At 32.7% G+C, this 19,461-nt stretch overlaps 1 protein-coding gene across 1 annotated transcript; it reads left to right on the forward strand.

Annotated features, from left to right (window-relative positions):
• The first annotated feature begins 8,176 nt into the window (after nucleotides 1-8,176).
• On the forward strand, nucleotides 8,177-15,777 carry LOC132755301 (monocarboxylate transporter 14-like). Its single transcript, XM_060746154.1, has 7 exons — nucleotides 8,177-8,391; nucleotides 9,446-9,589; nucleotides 10,551-10,687; nucleotides 12,199-12,889; nucleotides 13,041-13,220; nucleotides 13,874-13,999; nucleotides 14,612-15,777. The coding sequence occupies exons 1-7, from the start codon at nucleotides 8,208-8,210 to the stop codon at nucleotides 14,743-14,745; spliced, it is 1,596 nt and encodes a 531-aa protein (XP_060602137.1). The 5' UTR covers nucleotides 8,177-8,207; the 3' UTR covers nucleotides 14,746-15,777.
• Nucleotides 15,778-19,461: the final 3,684 nt, after the last annotated feature.

Below are 19,461 nucleotides of genomic sequence, written 5' to 3' on the forward strand. Positions count from 1 at the left end.
TGCCAATCAATTATTTTCAGAAAAATAAATTTTGTTATCAAATATTGAATATATCCAGTACCTGACAGCAGTTAGAATTGGATGATGTTTGGTGAAATTTACGTTGCAGTATGATTAACATTTATTGTTTTTTAACTATGTCTATTTTTGTCTGTTTGCATGGTTTCCAGTTTCTCTGTTTTGTTAAGTAAACGAACGCTGCATCATTTTTTATACATATTTTCTTAGTAAATAACTAGCAATGAATGCAAGTCAAGCCTTTTACCAAACATTTTATTTACTTTGTTTCTGTTTATTACGCCTCTACAAAATGTAATTATTCCTTGTATCTCTAGCTTTGCGAATAAAATCGATTGATGCAAGTAGTAAAATATCATTTAGTTCTGCATGCTATGTTTCTTGTACAAAGCACTAAATTTAATATCTTCATCTCTGCAAATGTAGTTCAATCGATTGCTTCCTCCTAGACTCTTTTAACTTAATTATACAAATAAACATGTCAACATTTCAATACATGGGCATACAAAAACAAGAGGGCCATGATGGCCCTGAGGTCGCTCACCTGTATATAGCCAACCCCCCACCCCACACCCATAAGAAGATGTTTCATGCTAAACATCTTAGCTCTAGCTCATTGGGCTTTTTAAAAGAAGATTTTTTTAAGTTTTTACTATACACATATAGTTAAAAACAATGACACCCCTGGGGCGGGGCCAGTTTTGACCCCAGGGCTTTTATTTGAACAAACTTTGTAGACACTTACTAGAAGATGTTTCATGCTTAAGATCTAAACTCTAGCTATTTGGGTTTTTTCAAAGAAGATTTTAAGTTTTTGCTATACACATATAAGGAAAATCAATGACCCCCGGGACGGGGCCAATTTTGACCCCAGGGCTTTTATTTCAACAAACTTTGTAGACACTCACTAGAAGATGTTTCATGCTTAATATCTAAACTCTAGCTCTTTGAGTTCTTTCAAAGAAGATTTTTTAAGTTTTTGCTATACACATATAAGGAAAATCAATGACCCCCGGGGCGGGGCCAATTTTGACCCCAGGGCTTTTATTTGAACAAACTTGGTAGACACCTATTAGAACATGATTGATGCTAAATATCTTAGCTCTAGCTCTTTGAGTTCTTTAAAAGAAGATTTTTTAAGTTTTTACTATATTCATATAGGGAAAATCAATGACCCCCTGGGGCGGGGCCAATTTTGACCCCAGGGCTTTTATTTGAACAAACTTGGTAGACACCAATAAGAAGATGTTTCATGCTAAACATCTAAGCTCTAGCTCATTGGGCTTTTTAAAAGAAGATTTTTTTAAGTTTTTGCTATACACATATAGTTAAAAACAATGACACCCCTGGGGCGGGGCCAGTTTTGACCCCAGGGCTTTTATTTGAACAAACTTTGTAGACACTTACTAGAAGATGTTTCATGCTTAATATCTAAACTCTAGCTATTTGGGTTTTTTCAGAGAAGAGTTTAAGTTTTTGCTATACACATATAAGGAAAATCAATGACCCCCGGGCGGGGCCAATTTTGACCCCAGGGCTTTTATTTCAACAAACTTTGTAGACACTCACTAGAAGATGTTTCATGTTTAATATCTAAACTCTAGCTATTTGGGATTTTTCAAAGAAGATTTTTTATGTTTTTGCTATACACATATAAGGAAAATCAATGATCCCCGGGGCACGGCCAATTTTGACCCCAGGGCTTTTATTTGAACAAACTTGGTAGACACCTATTAGAACATGTTTCATGCTTAATATCTTAGCTCTAGCTCTTTGAGTTCTTTAAAAAAAGATTTTTTAAGTTTTTACCATATGCATATAGGGAAAATCAATGACCCCCTGGGGCGGGGCCAATTTTGACCCCAGGGCTTTTATTTGAACAAACTTGGTAGACACTCATTAGAACATGTTTCATGCTAAATATCTTAGCTCTAGCTCTTTGGGTTCTTTAAAAGAAGATTTTTTAAGTTTTTACTATATGCATATAGGGAAAATCAATGGCCCCCTGGGGCGGGGCCAATTTTGACCCCAGGGCTTTTATTTGAACAAACTTGGTAGACACTCACTAGAAGATGTTTCATGCCAAATATCTAAGCTCTAGCTCTAAGGGTTTTTTAAAAGAAGATATTTAAAGTTTTTTCTTTCGGTTGCCATGGCAACCAGAGTTCTGCATGGAATTAAATTCTTTGAACAATTTTTAAAGGTGACCACCAAAGGAACATTCCTGTGAAGTTTGGATGAAATTGGCCTAGTGGTTTATGAGGAGATGTCATTTAAAGTAAAAGTTTACGGACGACGGACGACGGACGACGGACGGACGACGGACGACGGACGGACGCCGGACGAAAAGCGATCACAAAAGCTCACCCTGTCACTTTGTGACAGGTGAGCTGAAAAGAAGAAAAATGCAACAATACATGCAATAATTCAAAGGATATTGACCTAATTGGAATTTCCAAACGAAGCACATAAACAGGATGAAAAGTTTTTTTATATAATTGTAATATCATTATCAGTCGTATCACTAACCATGTAGTCAAAGATGTTGATTTGAAATAAACTTGTTTGACTGCAGATGAATTGATGCTGCAGCCAACTTTATAAAATATTATTATACATTTATTGTGGTTAGGCTACCGCGCTGTTATTCCATATTTGTATAAACAAATTAACCACATGATATCATCCTTGGTATCATCATAGATACAAATCGTTGTCTAACTATAAGTCCATCCGCTAGCTCAATCGGAACTACATCACATCTGTTTTACATTGTGCTCTGGTTTGATTCCCGGATGAGGCAACATTTCTTCGTGGCAATTCATCTCAGACACGGAGTCTAACGTCTAACGGGATTTGCCTCTCACAGCTATCATGTGGAATATTTAGTCTGGTCATTTGCAGAGAAACTGGTCATTACTGGGAAGTATACGTATATGTAATACTTGAAAACATAAAAATGAAAGGTTAAAATTTACTTGCTATTGTTTTGACCATGAAGTTATCTTCTGAAAGTCTAATTGTGGCCTGAATTATGTCAGACGGACCGAAATATGACGCTTTAAATTGGCATAACACTAGACAAACAAACAAATAAACAAATCAATAAAACAAATGACGCATGTTTCACGATAGATGCTTAAATAGGATGCAATGCACTCTGTTTCTATTTTGATAAATGAGACATATCCTCCTGCAGTTCGTGTAGTACTTACGTACCTGTAATCAATATTGTGAAAATTTATTGCTGCCGAATATTGTATTTTACCGTAAATGATAAAATTAGATTTATTTTGTGGACAATTCGTCTTGTTATAGGATTATAATCGATATACATAAAATGTATTGAATAAAATAATCTTTCACAAGACTTTAGTAAAAACTTCTTACACCTAGATAAACGAAACAAATGATAAACGTATCCTGAAGAGAGAAGACCGCAGCTGAGCTTATAAAAAGAATTGAAATGAGAGATATATGTATGTTAAAACTCGCAGACTTTTTGACGACTATTTGCTTTTGACTCCAACTGGAAAAAAATCTTGCGGATGATCCCTCACAGAAAGGTTTCTAGAACTTTTACAATCAGTTAAACGATTTACAATCAAGTAATGTTTGACATAGTTGACACGCATATCGGACAAAAGTAATTGCATAGCATAAAAGGGTGATTTTGGTTCCCTATTAGCCTTCTTGTCGATGGTTCTATGTTAATGTTTTATATCTTACTGAAAATATTGACTTAGACTTTATAGAAAATAATTTTTTAATTATCTCCCTTTATTAACATGAAAATGTAAATTCGGTTTTATCTTTACAAATAATGCTTTTTGGAACTTACAATATTGATAAATCTTCATTTGAGCATCACATTTATGATATAAAGCCATACAAAATTGAGTTACAGGATCTTTAAATATGTCGTTAAAATGGCTGTTTTCATGCATGGTTTTCGGTTACTCTTTCATGTATAGAAAACGCAAATTGCAGCATTTTTCTAATACATTTTTCTTAAACGAAATAAATAGCAAAGAATGCAAGTCAAGCCTTTTACAAAGAATATTATTCACTTTGTGTTTTTCTTCACCTCTTCAAATGTAATTCAATCGATTACTTTCTCCTAGACACTTTTAACCTTATTATACAAATGAAAATGTCAACATCTCAATACTTGGGAATACAAAACAAAACTTAGGTGCCACAATGAAGGCAATAACAAAAACGATATAGACCTAATTAGATTTGCCCGTGAAGCATTGAACCAGATGAAAAATAATATATATTAATGTAATGATATCTTTATCAGTCGTACCACTAACGATATATGGAAGAAACGAAAGTGTTTACAAATAAACATGTTTGGATACAGGCGAATTGTTGCTGCAGTCATTTGTGTAAACGATAAGTTTAAACATATTTTATTGCATTTAATACATGTTTACAGACATATTATACAAAATATGAGTATATAACAAATTGCAAACGGGGTTGGCAACAAGTTCTTACAACATTAGATAAAACGATTATTAAAGTATACCGCGGTAAGTTACTTACCGTGGTATATAGTGTGGTTCATTTGTAAAAACAACAACAATTAACCATATGGTAATGTAACCACGCAAAACTGAAATTTAAACCGTAGCAAGCCTTACGATGTGACGAAACTTTCGCAGACAAACGTCCCCGTGTTGTTGTATGTTTAACACTTATTATCTTTTAACTCTGAGTTGCTTTAATTACTAGATATCGATCAAATGGAACAAGAATTATATAAATGTAATATTGTATTTATCGCAAAACGTGAAATAACATGCCGCGGGAAAGTTTCAAAAGAAGCGTTTATCAGTACACCACAATTGTTTAAGTAGCGGGAGTGGTGCTGTAATCAAGATAACGTGGATATATTTCGAAATCGATCTGGTATAAGGTATTCTTGAATTCAAAGTATTTTATTTCTGATTCTATGTCATAAATATGGACATTATTAATATTTACTTGTAGATAATTTACATTTATATATAGGATAAACATTGGCAGTGTAAGGCACTAATTAGTAAGATATCAGCAAAATAGAGAGAAAAAGAATCCCCAAAGAAAGTTCAAAACGGCAAAATTGAAATTGTTGCATGCTCGGTTTGATTGAGGATGTCTGCAAGCTACTGTCCACACCATAGCACAGGCTTAAGCAGTAATTAAGATTTCAACATGTAATTGTAAAATTTTGAATTTAAAAACATCATTCTGCAGATGTGTTCATACGGCAGTGATCATAGAACATTCAATGTGACATTATAAAGCCATATTTTTAGTTAAATAGTTGCATTATAGTAAAAACAGCTAACAGCCATGCTTTTACTATATTCATGTGTTTTAGTACACCAAAGATGGTTTTCGAAACTGTCTTTCCAGAATCTCTATTATGAATTGTGGTATAACCTTTCAGAGAAAATTCTCATTGCGCCAAATGTAGATTAACATCATTAGTGTGTTTGTAAGTTACTTGACTGTTAGCCTATCCTAACTCGATATAATTAGTTGAAACTTGCTTGTTTTTAAGTTTAACGTCCTATGTTAACAATTTAACTGAGAAATGACGTTAGTGAGTTTAATACTGCATGTTGTTTATTATGCACGTTCGTAGTAAAATACTCGTTTAAACAATAAACAGTAAACAATAAAAGCTAAACTTACACGAAACTGGACATAAATTCCAAATGATGATGAACAAAAATGACACTTTTTAAGATAAAGATTCATCCGTTTGTTTTCTAACTTAAGTACAATGTATTTTAATACAGGTAAGTATCATGAAGCTCAGCTCTGTTTGTGTAAAGAACTATTTCATATTTTACTTTGATAAAAGACATATACAGGAGAAATTTGTAAAAAATAAGGGATTCATTATGTTACTATAAAGCATGTATGGTTGTTTGTTTTTGCCAGTCTCATAATTAACTATAATTTTTTTTCCTTTCATTTGCAATCGTAAACGAGTGTGATTATACATGTATGCTTGAACTACTTTGTTGTAGTGTTTAATGTACTTTATATAAAATTAATTGTAAGATTACACAATCTTACAGAGAATCGTCCTCTGCTGCCTCTCAAGTTACTTTATTTCTTGGAAAAAAATCCCTAGGAAGCATTTAACACAGCAAAATTACATGACAATTTTAGAATCGTTTTGATTAAGTCAGTACAAGTCTTTAATATTGATTACAGATAAATAGTTAAAGCGAATAAAAATATAATAACGTTTTGCTGAAGTTTCACACGCTTTAACAACGTGACATGCTTCTTCACATAACCTTTTTATAGAATCACAGTTAAACGTTAATTACAATTCCTGGCAAGAGAACCATTATACTGTTACACTGTAAAAGCAATATATAAATATAACATGCTTTAACATTTGAAGCTTTGTTCGGATAAATGTGTTTTTATTAAAGTAAACAGCAAATTTTATCAAAGGCAATAGCATTACTAGCACGTCGAGTAAAATTGCGGGAAAATAAAAGAGGAAGTTTAAGAACGGTACATGCTATGATAACAAAATTGCATTTTACATACGACGCCTTTTTGTACGTAATCAAATCAAAAAGTGAACAATGCAATCAACCGTTTAGAGAAGAAATAAAATATTATTCTCTTTGCTATCTTATTGTGTCGTTGCGACAAATACATGACAAATACAAAAACCAGAACCAGGTTATTAATTATGGAACCTTGATTGATATTTGTTATGTATTTGTGATTTTAAAGCATTTACTATATACGTGTTTTTGTCCCATTAACAAAATAAAATATTCTAGCAATTATTGCTTTCTTTGCGACAGATACATAACAAATACAATCACCAGAGGTTTAATAATGTACAACGCTATTTGTTCTGAGTTTGTGAAATTAAAGCACATTTAAGATTTAAATATAATGCACGCATTTCGACAAAAGTGCAATAATTGCTTCTTTGCTCTTGTGAAAATCGTCTTGCTTTCATATTATAACTTTACCGACCATGAACAAGCTAGATCAAAGCGAGTCTGCAATATTTTTAATTTTGTCGTTAAGAACTTTCTGTAGGAATTTTTATTTCGTCTATCTCCTCGAGGATTTTTTTTTCTATTTGAGTATCTTATTTTAATCTCGTAATTTTGTTGTGATTAATGCTTCCAAGGGATCACTTTGTTTCCAGATTTTTTACTATTCTTTGTAAAATATGTTGAATTCTGCTTACGTCTGTGCGTAGACGTTAGCTTGTATTTTCAAGTATTGTCAATCAACAGGCTCAATCGAACCGAGCCTTCAACTTTTTCAATTTTGTCGTTTGGGATTTCTTTTAGGGTTCCATTTTTCTCTATTTGATGAAGCATGATCATGGACGGTAGTGGTAATTGCAAGCCTCTGTAAACACCCCCTATCACCGGCTTACGCAGGTCAACATTGAACATGAACTGGTAGAATTTTGAAACATCCGCATACGTATCCATATAGCGAGTATCATGAAACCTTCAACGTGACACATATGTACCACTCCATGAAAGCGGTATATGATGCCCAAGTAAGATAAGCGTGTGCACTAATCGAGAACAACAATGGGTGAAACTAAATAAACACCAAATAAAACACCAATGGAAATCACGTACCAAAATATATATAATTCATATAATAGAGTACCAAAAACATGCACTCACAATTATGATGTCATACTGAACAATCTTCAAGGATCGAAAATATAACATTTTTGATTAAATGTACGGACAGACTTCTTATAGTCGCCACACGGCAGAAATAACACTGATGTTACAATACAACAGTGGAAATGAGAACCCATAAAGAGAGCCTAACACGACGAAAGTGAAAATGATGCAGGCTTGTTTTCATTGAGCATGTTCATGAACGGTAGTGGCCACCGTTCACGTTCCCCAGCACCGGCTGAAGCAGAATTAGACATTTAATATTAATTGTAATATCTGATTAAAATATAATGTTAGTAAGTTTACTTTAAGGGCATAACTAAATACAACTTTAAAGTTTAGCAATATAGCTTTAGTATGTAAAATTAAACACTCGTGCATTTATTGTTATTAATACATTCTTTATCTTACAAATTTGACATAAACTTGAACTTAAGATAGATTACACTGATAATACTCGTTTCGCTGTCTGCACAAATGATATTTAAGTAGAAAATGAAACCTGATGGTGGGTGGGGTTGGGTTGTTGTATTTTCATCATTTGTTATACATGTTTTAATCGACGGAATTAAATACTCTTTTGGAATTATGTTTATTGAATTGATGGAAAGTTTTGGAGAAAACAAAAGTAAAACATCATGGGTAATGTCAATACAAATTGGAGTGATGCTTCTTTCAGGTATATTTATTTTTATGACATTGTTTACTGTATAAATTAACACTGACATGATAAGGAAGAAAATAATTAAAGAAATAGAGAAAAACATTATTTCATTGCGTTTATTGCCTTTCCTTGTTGACCTCGTTTATCATATTTTTCCTAAAGAAAGCCTAACATTGCAAAATTAAAAATGCTGCCGGCTCGGTTTGATTGAGCTTGTTCATGGACGGTAGTTTATAATTGTAAGTTACCGTCCATACTTCATAGCAGCACCGGCTGGAGCAGTATTTAACTTTTAAAGTAGCACCCCTCCAGATTCAAGCTAATTTTCGTGAAAATTTGAACATGTATTGAACAGTATAATATTGTCAAGTTACCAAAAGAATGCAATCTACACGTAAATAATGACACTAACAATTACAATAAAATAATAAAAATATGCAACAATAATCCTAAGTTTGTTAGAAACGCAGTAGAAATATAGTTATAGATACTGAAAAAGGGGTCATTAATCGCATATAACATGTAAATTATTACTAGAAATGTGAATCTTTATATTTTTCCTAAAATCTAAGTACATATTTCTTAGGTTTGATTTTATCGAAATACTCATCTGGAGGCGGGCAACTTTAAACATGAAAATGAAGTGAATAAAAGTTAAATGAAATTTGAAACATCCGCAGATATATTCATGTGGCTGTTATTAACCGTTAGTGCCATTCCATGAAAAAAGGACACACGATAAAAAAGAAGAAAATATACACGGATGGAGTGTCATTAATAAGGAAATCATCGATAATTTAAACTGTAATTTTTAACTGTAATTTAAACCGAACCTGCAACAATTTCAATTGTGTTATTCTGGGGGACGTTCTTTAAATTTTCTTTATCAATCTTATACATATATAAAAATATTATGTTTAATAAACTTTAATTAATTACAATGACGACTGAAAACTGCCACAAGCGAACGTCAAATTTGATGCAAAAAGTATAATAAAAGAGTATATATTAAAGAACATGGTGGTGAGAGACACAGACACAATTATTTATTGATTTTTTTTATTTGAAGGGCCTATAATTGCAACCATGGTTAACAAAATCGGATGCAAGTCTACTGTTTTCCTTGGAACTATTGTCAGCTGTGGTGGATTCATAGCTAGCGCATTTGTAACATCTGTGTATGAATTATACATTGCTTTCGGTTTCTGCGCAGGTAAATTGTTTATTTACAATAGTAGACCATACAAAGTTATCTTTATAAAGAAATTAAAACATTTAACATATTTATCATAAAGGCAGCTTGCCGTGCTCCTGCAGATGGTGTTTGTGTTGTTCCGCGATTCCGTGACATAAATTACATTACTGCATTTAGCAAATTAAAAAACTGAGCACGATGTTTGATAGAAGTGCGGGTTCTCTATATTTTCGCTTTGTCGAGCGCCAGGTGTTAACGCCATAATACGACAAAATACCACTTTGTCGTATAATCGTGTTCAGTAGCAGCGAAAATACGACAAAATGTTGACTGTTTTCATGTTTAAGCCTTTGTCCCCCTCGTTAAACTGTGGACCTTTTCGTATTTTCGTGTGTGTTTGCCCCTCGTCAAACTGTGAACCTTTTCGTATTTTCGAGTGTGTTTTTGTCAGTCACTCCGCAGAGTCAAAATCCGACATGGCACACATCAACCTCCATAGTTTGTTGCTAATTATTAAAACAGATGGATAGTGATCGGATATGTTAGCTTTGAGTAGCAAATACTGTGGCTTATTTACGGCATTTAGTAATTAGTCTATATTATAACATGTTCGGATAAATTAAAAAAGAGGTCTGATAAAGTTTGATTATGTAATATCTTTGGGTTTTTCTACTTTTCAAGCAAAACAAAAGAAAGAACGCCAACATTATGCGAAAAGATAATACATTAAATGTGTTGTGTTAACTTTTTACAACTTTGCCAAGTCTGCACATTTTCGCATATTTGCCTCTACAATATAGGAATCTCTTCTCCGTCGTCTACTTGCAATTTCATCCAAACTTTACAAGCATGATAAGTACCAAGTCCAGTTATATATATTGTCAGCATTTTTTGATTCAATGTTTTTTTAAGCGTTATGGCCCTTACATGATTTTTATTTTTAAGAAAATTACAAAATACAAAATATATTTCATTGAAGGAATTGGATTTGGAATGATGAATTTACCAAGTTTAGTCATGTTGGTGGAGTATTTTGATTCACGTTTAGCGTTTGCTACAGGCTTTGCAAATATGGGAACGGGTATAGGAGCTCTGATATTTAACCCTTTAAGCAAGGTGAGTAGATATAAAAAGCAAAAGGAAATAAAATAAAAATAATCAATTTAAAACATATCAAGTTATATGATAGAAATAAAATTTCTAACCAATCTTGAATTGGCAGATTATAAGAATGATCTCTATTTGCGCCACTTTCAGCCGATATTTTTGTATAAGTATCAATAAAGTGACCAATTCAATAATTCATAAATAAGTTAGAATGGATGTTATATTGATAGTATACAAGTTGTATTGCTTACCACAACATTACCCCATGTCTAATAATGAGAGGAAACGTCATGAATATGTAGCAAACGATCGCTATTAAGAACATTAACTTGCTTAAGCCTAGGTCACAAATAAGAAAATGCCGCCGGGCGGCGTCTGTTTCTCCAAAAAATCGCAATATCGGCCGGCGTCCGTCCGGCGGCAGTGACTATCGGACGGCAGCAGCTGAAAATTTTGCTCATCGGGCGGGCGCCTTCGAGTTTTAAGTAATACTTAAAAGCTAACGGCGGCCGGACGATAATTTTTGGGGTCACTGAGTATAAATATCATCGAGCGGACATCTTTTCGGTCGCCGGGCGGCGACCGGGCGATGATTTTTTTGATCGGGCGATTTTTTGTTCTACTAAAACAGCGTCCAATTTAAAAGGCGTCCGGGCGGACATCGGCCGGGCCCCGCACGGTGCCTGAATAGAGACAAGTAGTCAAACGATTATTGCCCAGTACCCGGACGATTCATGTACAGGCACCGGGCGGTCATCGTTTTGTTCATCCGGCGACCGGGCTGCTTGTGTTTGTTGTAATTTCAGCTTGAAGAAGTTGTTATTGCCTTCAAAATATATTGTGAATTTCTTTTGAATACTAGTAAACATGATTTTTTCTTCAATGTCCATGCGAATGTCTGATTGATTTTTTCGCCTTCTACGGCCTCGATACTGGTCGTTGGTGACTCGTTGTCAACAACACGTACCAATTCCTTGGCCTTTCCCCTTGGCTTTTTGGCAGCTGACTTCTTTGCTGGCATAATTACAACTTAGCTGATTTATCTAGGATGGTCATTAAATGTAAAAGTCATTTGTCGCCCGGCGCCCGCGCGGCAACCGTCCGATTCACTTTTAAATCGCACAGGCGTCCGTACGGACATCGGGCGGCGACCGCCTGATCCGTTCTATTCTTTTCTGTAAAATCTACTCGGCAAAAATCGCCCGACGACTGTTTCATTCATGACCACGCGAATGTAATCAGATTAAAAAATCGCCCGGCGTCCACGACAACAAAAAATCTGCCGATTTTATAAAAATCGTTTAATCGGACGGCGCCCGTTTTATTTGTGACCTAGGCATTAAAAGCGCTGCTTGTTCTGGTTCATGATATGTATAAAGTATTATAAGACATGTCTATTTTAATCTTTAAAGTCATTGTTTATTTGTTAAGTTGTATTTACTATATACCATAAATTGACTATTAAACAAAAATTAAACAAAAAATATTTTAAACGACGGCATAAATATATCCATTTGTAGATTCTTATTGACGCATACACATGGCGGGGAACCATGTTTATAGAAGCTGGAATTATTCTTAATGGTATTGTTTGTGCAATGGTGTTCAAACAGCTGAATAATTCATCAAGTAAAACTATCATCAGTAATGCTGACAAGAAAGACGGAGAAGACAAGGAATTAATTAATCATGGGCAGCAGAATGTCAATAAACATATCTTTAATAGTGATAGTACTCCAGGACAGCTTCGGTCAGAAAAAGATAGTACAAATATGTTTCAAGATCTACTCTCAAAACATCATCAGTCTTGTGATACTAGAAATAACTCCAATATTCAGTATGAAGAGGAGGCTAACAATTGTGTTGTTGATGCTAAAGATTGTGATGAAGCATTTGTATTATGTCAAGAACAAAATGAAAACAGAGAAAAATATGAACCTAAAAAGTCAATAGTTTCTCATTTGACTTCACCAACAAGTTCATTCGACGAGTCCGATAACAATCATACTCTTGTTGCACAAGACACTTCCAGAAGGACGAGCAAACCATGGATTAATTTAAAGCCATTTCAAAATCCTGGTTTTATAACATTTCTTTTCGGAAATTTTCTGTTAGATTTATCTCTAAATATCCCTATTACATTTATACCCGATATGATGCATCAGAAAGGCTTCAAAATACAGCAGGCTGTCTGGACAATTTTTCTCATAGGTAAACTAACTTTTATTAAAATACGTCTCACATGAATTGAATATGGGTTTAATCGTTCATGTTCAAGTAATGGTTTTGCCTTTGAAGTAAGAACTAATCTAGCAATATTGATTTTATTTATTTACCAAAATTATAAAATTATGTCTTTCAGGCATTGTGAGTACAATCTGTCGTCTAGGTGTTGGGATAATTGCTGACATACCCGTTATAAATCGTGTCAAGTTTTGTAACAGTTTGATAGTGCTTAGCGGATGCGTGGTGATTTTTGGTCCGTTTTGCTACAGTTTTCCTACATTCCTCGCTTTTGCTGTTTTCTATGGAATCTTCTCAGGTAGGCTAACATCAGCATTATAGCCATTAAATATGGTAAACAAGATCAACAATAAAAGGTGGCGTTCAAAAAAAAAACAAAAAAAAAACACTTCATTAACACTAATTCGAATAATCATACCATTTCCATGATGACATTGATGGACCAAACTGGATATAATCTAAGACTAAGCATATTTTATATTTCAGAATATCTTTACAGTCATCTTACAATATACAATATAAACAAAGCATTTTGAATACTGCTACAAGAAAGGATAAGAATGGAAGTCTTATAAATCTTTTTCTTTTTAACGATTGAACGATAACAAATACACAAATGCGCTAGCTTATCGAACAATTGCTTTTCATGTATTTATACATTTTGTGAGTGTAAAAGAAACCTGAATTATGATAAAAGACATCTGAATTGAAATAATTAGTTTATAACCTTAGTACCCTTGGTTGTGCATTTATAACTTTAAAACCTTGGTCATACATATTTCCTTGGAACTAAGTTTTATAATTTAAAAAGTTAATGTAATTAATGCAAATTTTATTTGTATTGAAACTATGTAGTTCAACCTGAAATTGAAAGAGTACTACATGATTGCTCCCTTTACACTTTATAGTACCCACCTGGACTTTACTTAATTCAAACGCTTTTAAAACTAGGTAGTTCAAATTCTCTACGAGGTGTGCTGATACCGGACTTGTTTGGGTCGGAAGAAATAGCTGAACATCTGGGCATTACTATGTTCAGCAGTGGTTTAGCAGCGATGATTAGCCTACCTATATCTGGTAAACATTTTTGTGAATGGTTATTAAACTGACAACAACAATATACAGTGTAAAAAAGGAAACATTGACAAAAGCATACTTTTCATCATTATCTGTTTTGATTTTTAAACCTGATTCTATGAAGCAGATAGTTTAATTTGATTAATAATCTTGTGTTTATAGATACTCGTTCTATTTAATCAATTCTTTTATATACGTCTTTGTTTTGACATTTTATTGAATGGACATATCTGCAATAATAGATTTTTAATGACAATTATTACACTTTTGATAGGACATGGATCTTAGTCATTGAATAATTGTGTTTCAACCAAATCATATGTAGCGCAAAGATATATATATATATATATATATATATATATATATATATATATATATATATATATATATATATATATATATATATATATATATATATATATATATATATATATATATATATATATATATATATCACTTATACATTTTCATCAAGTTATAAACAGCCAGATGGGAACACTATGGCTAAGAGAATAATAATTTAATAATAAATTAATAAATACATTTGCAATTTATTGACATAATCATAATGAAATTTAAAATTGCGTACAGTATATTGTAATTTCGTTGAAGGTGCGATGTATGATGTCACCGGAAGTTATCGTCTGCCCTTCATTATAGCTGGTGCCGAGCTGATAGCCAGTGGAACATTCATGTTTCTGATACCAGCGGTTCAAAACAGTTTCAACTCAAGAACAGTCGAGTAAAAGTTTGACAATCTTATTTTTAAAAATCAATCGAATTGTTTTCGTGACAAGGAGAAACGGACAACTGTGAACATATGTCAAATGAAGAAATAGTTTATTCTAACAAATCCCGGCTGCCGTATCTCTGTTTGTTCATCACTTTAAGATATTTCGTGATTACATATTTACTTACTACTTGAAAGCATTGCACTGAAAACATTATTTCCTTCAATAGTATACAATTTCCTTACATTTGGAACCGAGATTTTAGAACTTAGAGTAATAGAGCTCACATTTTGCTGAGTGCTGAAAATGAATTGGGATTTGCATAGTATAAAATGTAGTACATTTTACAAAATATACAGTATAATTATGTATATTGTGATGCTAGTGGGACTTGAATAAACTAAACTTACTGATTTGTTATTTCACATATAAGTTTAACTGATCCGTGGTTAAAGGTATATATAGCAATAGTATATGTTCAACTGATATGGCGGCAGTCGGGGAGGAATTGAGATGACTGTTCGGGGTAAATAGGGGGGGTATAGAAATGGGCTCCGTCTTTTCGTTCGTCCGTCTTTCCGTCCACCACACTTTCGTTTCGGTCGATAACCACACCATTCATCAAAGGAATATGAAATAACTCGGCACATATGTTTGTTAAAATAAGACAATGTGTCACGTTTTTTATCCGGACCTGTACCTTCATTTCTCATTTTTGCTGTTTTCTACGGGATTGAAGGTACGTCATTAAAACATTTGAGAAAGAAGGATGAGATATGATTTAAAAGCCACTGGCCTCAATATGTTAAAATGAAAAAATAATCAAGTAAACGGCAAATACTGATCTAGTCACGTGGTACCAGAAGAAAAAACCCGTATGAAAGAATTCCGTAGTATAATAAAAGAAGGTTTTACGGCTGGCGGCGGAAAAACGAACAGCAATAATGTTACAATATAAACATTTGAAGTGCCATTTCGATTTCTTTCAAATATATACTGTTTGTTTTGTAGAGGAATTTGTTAATATAAGTAAAACGGTAGCTTTTGTGATTTTTTGGAGGCCTGCTGCGATAAATATTCTGACTTATACTTATAAATGTGAATTTTATTGTATTATACAATACATAAATACAGCAGAAACTGAGTGTACTGTTTATAAACATATTTTTCGGAACATTATTTTAGTTTACTTATAGCGTTATAATACAGTCGATTAATTGTATGTTTGTAATAATTGTGTCTCAGATAATATTCGTCCGACATTTTACAAATTAGGAAAAACTATTAAACAAGCAATAAATTTCATAATAATGCATATGATCCGTAAAGAATAATTAAAACTTCGTCATTTTACCACAACTTGCCCGCTATTTAACGGTATATATACAGTCGAGCAATTTTAAAACTAGGTGGTTCAAACTTACTCCGAAGGGTTCTTGAACCGGGTCTGTTCGGATCGGAAACAATTACAGAACATGTTGGTTTAATTATGTTTGCTTACGGTTTAGAAGCACTGATTTACCTACCAATATCAGGTATGTTTTTTAGAAATATAACATGTTTTCATAACATAAGATCATGTTTCAATCAATTAAAAAACAAAATAAAAACAAACACATCCACACGCACAAAAAGAAACAACCCTAAATGGAATCACTCCCGTTAACTTTAACTTGAATGTCAAGGATGTTTAAGTTATTTCAAGGCACTTTGTCATTAGTATGTTTTATTCAAGGATGTGGTATGAAAGAAGATAAACATTCATTAAGTAACATTATAATGACGCTACATGAAAACAAACAGTGAATCCCTAATGACTTTTTTATGAAATATAGAACAATACTGCAGCAAGGATAATTAAGGAAATGCATCGTACAATAAAACATCAATTAACCGACTTGTAGAATCATATAAAAAAGCAAATGTCATTATTTGTCTTGACTGTCATGGGAAATTAAATAACATCTTTCTACAGACAATATTATTGATTTTAGTCAATGGCATCATAAATCGAGTCTCTAGCGGCAAAATATTATACTTCCCTTCGGGTTTTACACAATTAACCTTTGTGATTGTTTGGTTTATGTCTTGTTTGGTTTATGTCAAGGCCGTGTTAGGTTGCAAGTGTCAATAATTTGTTTATTCTTTTCATTTAACTTGTACTTGCTGGAATCAAAGAAAATCAAGCTATGTATAATTGGTTTTACACTTAAACCATTGTTTCAATACATACCATTGAAATTATTGTCTGCTTAAGAAAGGCGGTTGCTTAACACATGTGTAACTGAGAAAAAGTATAAGCTTTTAAATATTGATGCATTGTTTTATTTACACACCAACCTACCGCATACTAACATAACGTTGTCATCATAATACAGATATGCTTGTTTATTATTCGAAGAAATAATGCCTATGCATTCCTATCTTCACAAGGACAATGTAATTGCAATAAATTTATCGTTTACATTTCAAGAACAAAACGAATTAAGTGCATTCGTTCGGGGTTTTAATGTCAATATGAATCGCATACATTTTATTTGAAAAAAAAATCTGTTAAACTAAATACGCTCAAAACTAACATTATATAACCAGTTTTGTCCTAAGGATGAGCGCATTACGTTACATAATGGTTTACTCACTTATTGAATAATGAAATACGCTAAGACGTGCCGTAACTTAGCGCAAGTAGCAGAACGGCAGTACCAAAAGTTATCATAAGAACTCTAGGACATATTCAAAGGCATCACAAGAACTCTATGTCAATTGGAAAATCGGGTATAAATTTGGTAGTGGGGGCTTTACGTTTTCAAATTTACATTATCATTAGGTAATTAAATATGGCAACGAAGATTACAAATAGACAGATAAATGTGTATGAACGTGCAAATAATTTGGGATTTTTACTCGAAACTACCAGATCTTCAGCAAGCGGCGGTGAAGAATGGACTAAAAAGCTTTTTCTGATACATAATAAAATGTAAAGGCAAGCGTTATTATCAAAGTTTAATTTTACATTACAAACTCTCTTTTTGAAGATGAAAATTGCCATTTTCCACGAGTGTTTCTTCAGCATATAAAAACGTTCTCCGACGAAACTCTTTACGTTTTCCAGTAATTCTGTAACAGTTAACATAAGAACTCCAGACAAATTATCATTATATTAAGAACTCCATCTTTCGTGCAACAGTTATTCCCATCGGATAAGAAAACAAAAAATATTTCTTATTTAAAAGTAAGACAACAATATGTATATGTAAAGAACAATCATACCAAGGTTTGACATATCATCTAGATGAAAGTTATATTGAAACATTTCATAATTTGTTTTCTCTCTCCAATAAATTGTAATACAAAACTGCTGTTGGCTTGCGAAGGAAACCTTTGATATGCATATATACCCTGCATAATAAAGCGACAACGTGTCTTAAATGGATGTTGTGAAAGCCGACAGCAATTCAGTATTCTTTACAGTTTTCCTTTTTTTTGCCTGAGCACAGTAATATAATTACAAAAATAACATGGTACATATGTACTTTCGACTGAGTGTTTTATTTCAACATTATTCGTTACCATCAAATTATGATAAAATAGTAAATCAATCTATCAAAATGGTAAAAAGGTATGTAAGTAAATGATAACATGTACTTTTTGAACGAATATATTTTTTAATGTTTCTAGATGTTCTTTTAGAAAGATTCGTCAAGCCTACTTTTTGTCCATTTTTTATAAAAAGAATCTGCGATATTTCGTTCAGTTCCGTTCAAAATGTTATGCTTGCAAATAATTTGCTATATTGAAAATGATCAACTTTTGAAAAATAAAAAATCTAGCACGTAACAAATATTCTTACACCCTGACGTTATCATGTTCTTCGGAATACTCTGTAACGAAACATTTTCTTAACTGCACATTTACAACCACAGAAACAGAATTTTCTAGCGATTTAAAATAATGCCTTTGTTCCAATGTGATATATGAAAATATTGATTATTGCTACACAGTCCATTTGTAATTGTAAAATTAATATGTTTAGAGTACACATAGAGTATTAAACTCTACACACTACAGGTGAAGACAGAATTTATACATAGTGTAATTAAAAAACCCAAAACAACAAGAGTGGCTTAACATTTCGACGACGGTTTTGTTGGCAAAAGATGCGGAAAGATGACAAAATATTTTAAATCAGATTAATGTATCAACGACGATTATCATCGAATGGTAAATGATTCAAGAAGGAGAAATACGAAAATTTGAACAAAATTACATTAGACAACCATAAACAATGGAATGATCATTTGACAGAACAAAACATTGTGCACTGAGCTGAAATGGAGCATGATTTAACAAAACGATTTAGCTCGTACATACAAATAATTCCGTGATGAATCTTATTTTAGATAAATTTTAAACATCAGAATACCATGATGGTAATTAAATGGCAAACATCACATTTATCGTGATTTATGTGTTCTCATATACATACAAGGGGCCGTGAATGATAATGTTTGAAAACGTTATTCAGATGTACCTAATATTTTAAGATATTGACCATAATCATATGTTAAAGATAAAGACATATTGTGGGATAGTATTTAAGTTCTGTTTAATGAAAGTACTGTATGAAACATAAATACTTAATTATAGCCTCAGTGAAGCCGATGTCACTTAGTAATCAATATAATTACGTCTTTGTACTGATATGACTCCGTTTCGTACTAGACTGTTAAA

This window comes from Ruditapes philippinarum, unplaced genomic scaffold (genome assembly GCF_026571515.1).
Source record: "Ruditapes philippinarum isolate M1 unplaced genomic scaffold, ASM2657151v2 ctg1041_1_1_1_1, whole genome shotgun sequence".
In the NCBI taxonomy this organism is placed as follows: domain Eukaryota; kingdom Metazoa; phylum Mollusca; class Bivalvia; order Venerida; family Veneridae; genus Ruditapes; species Ruditapes philippinarum.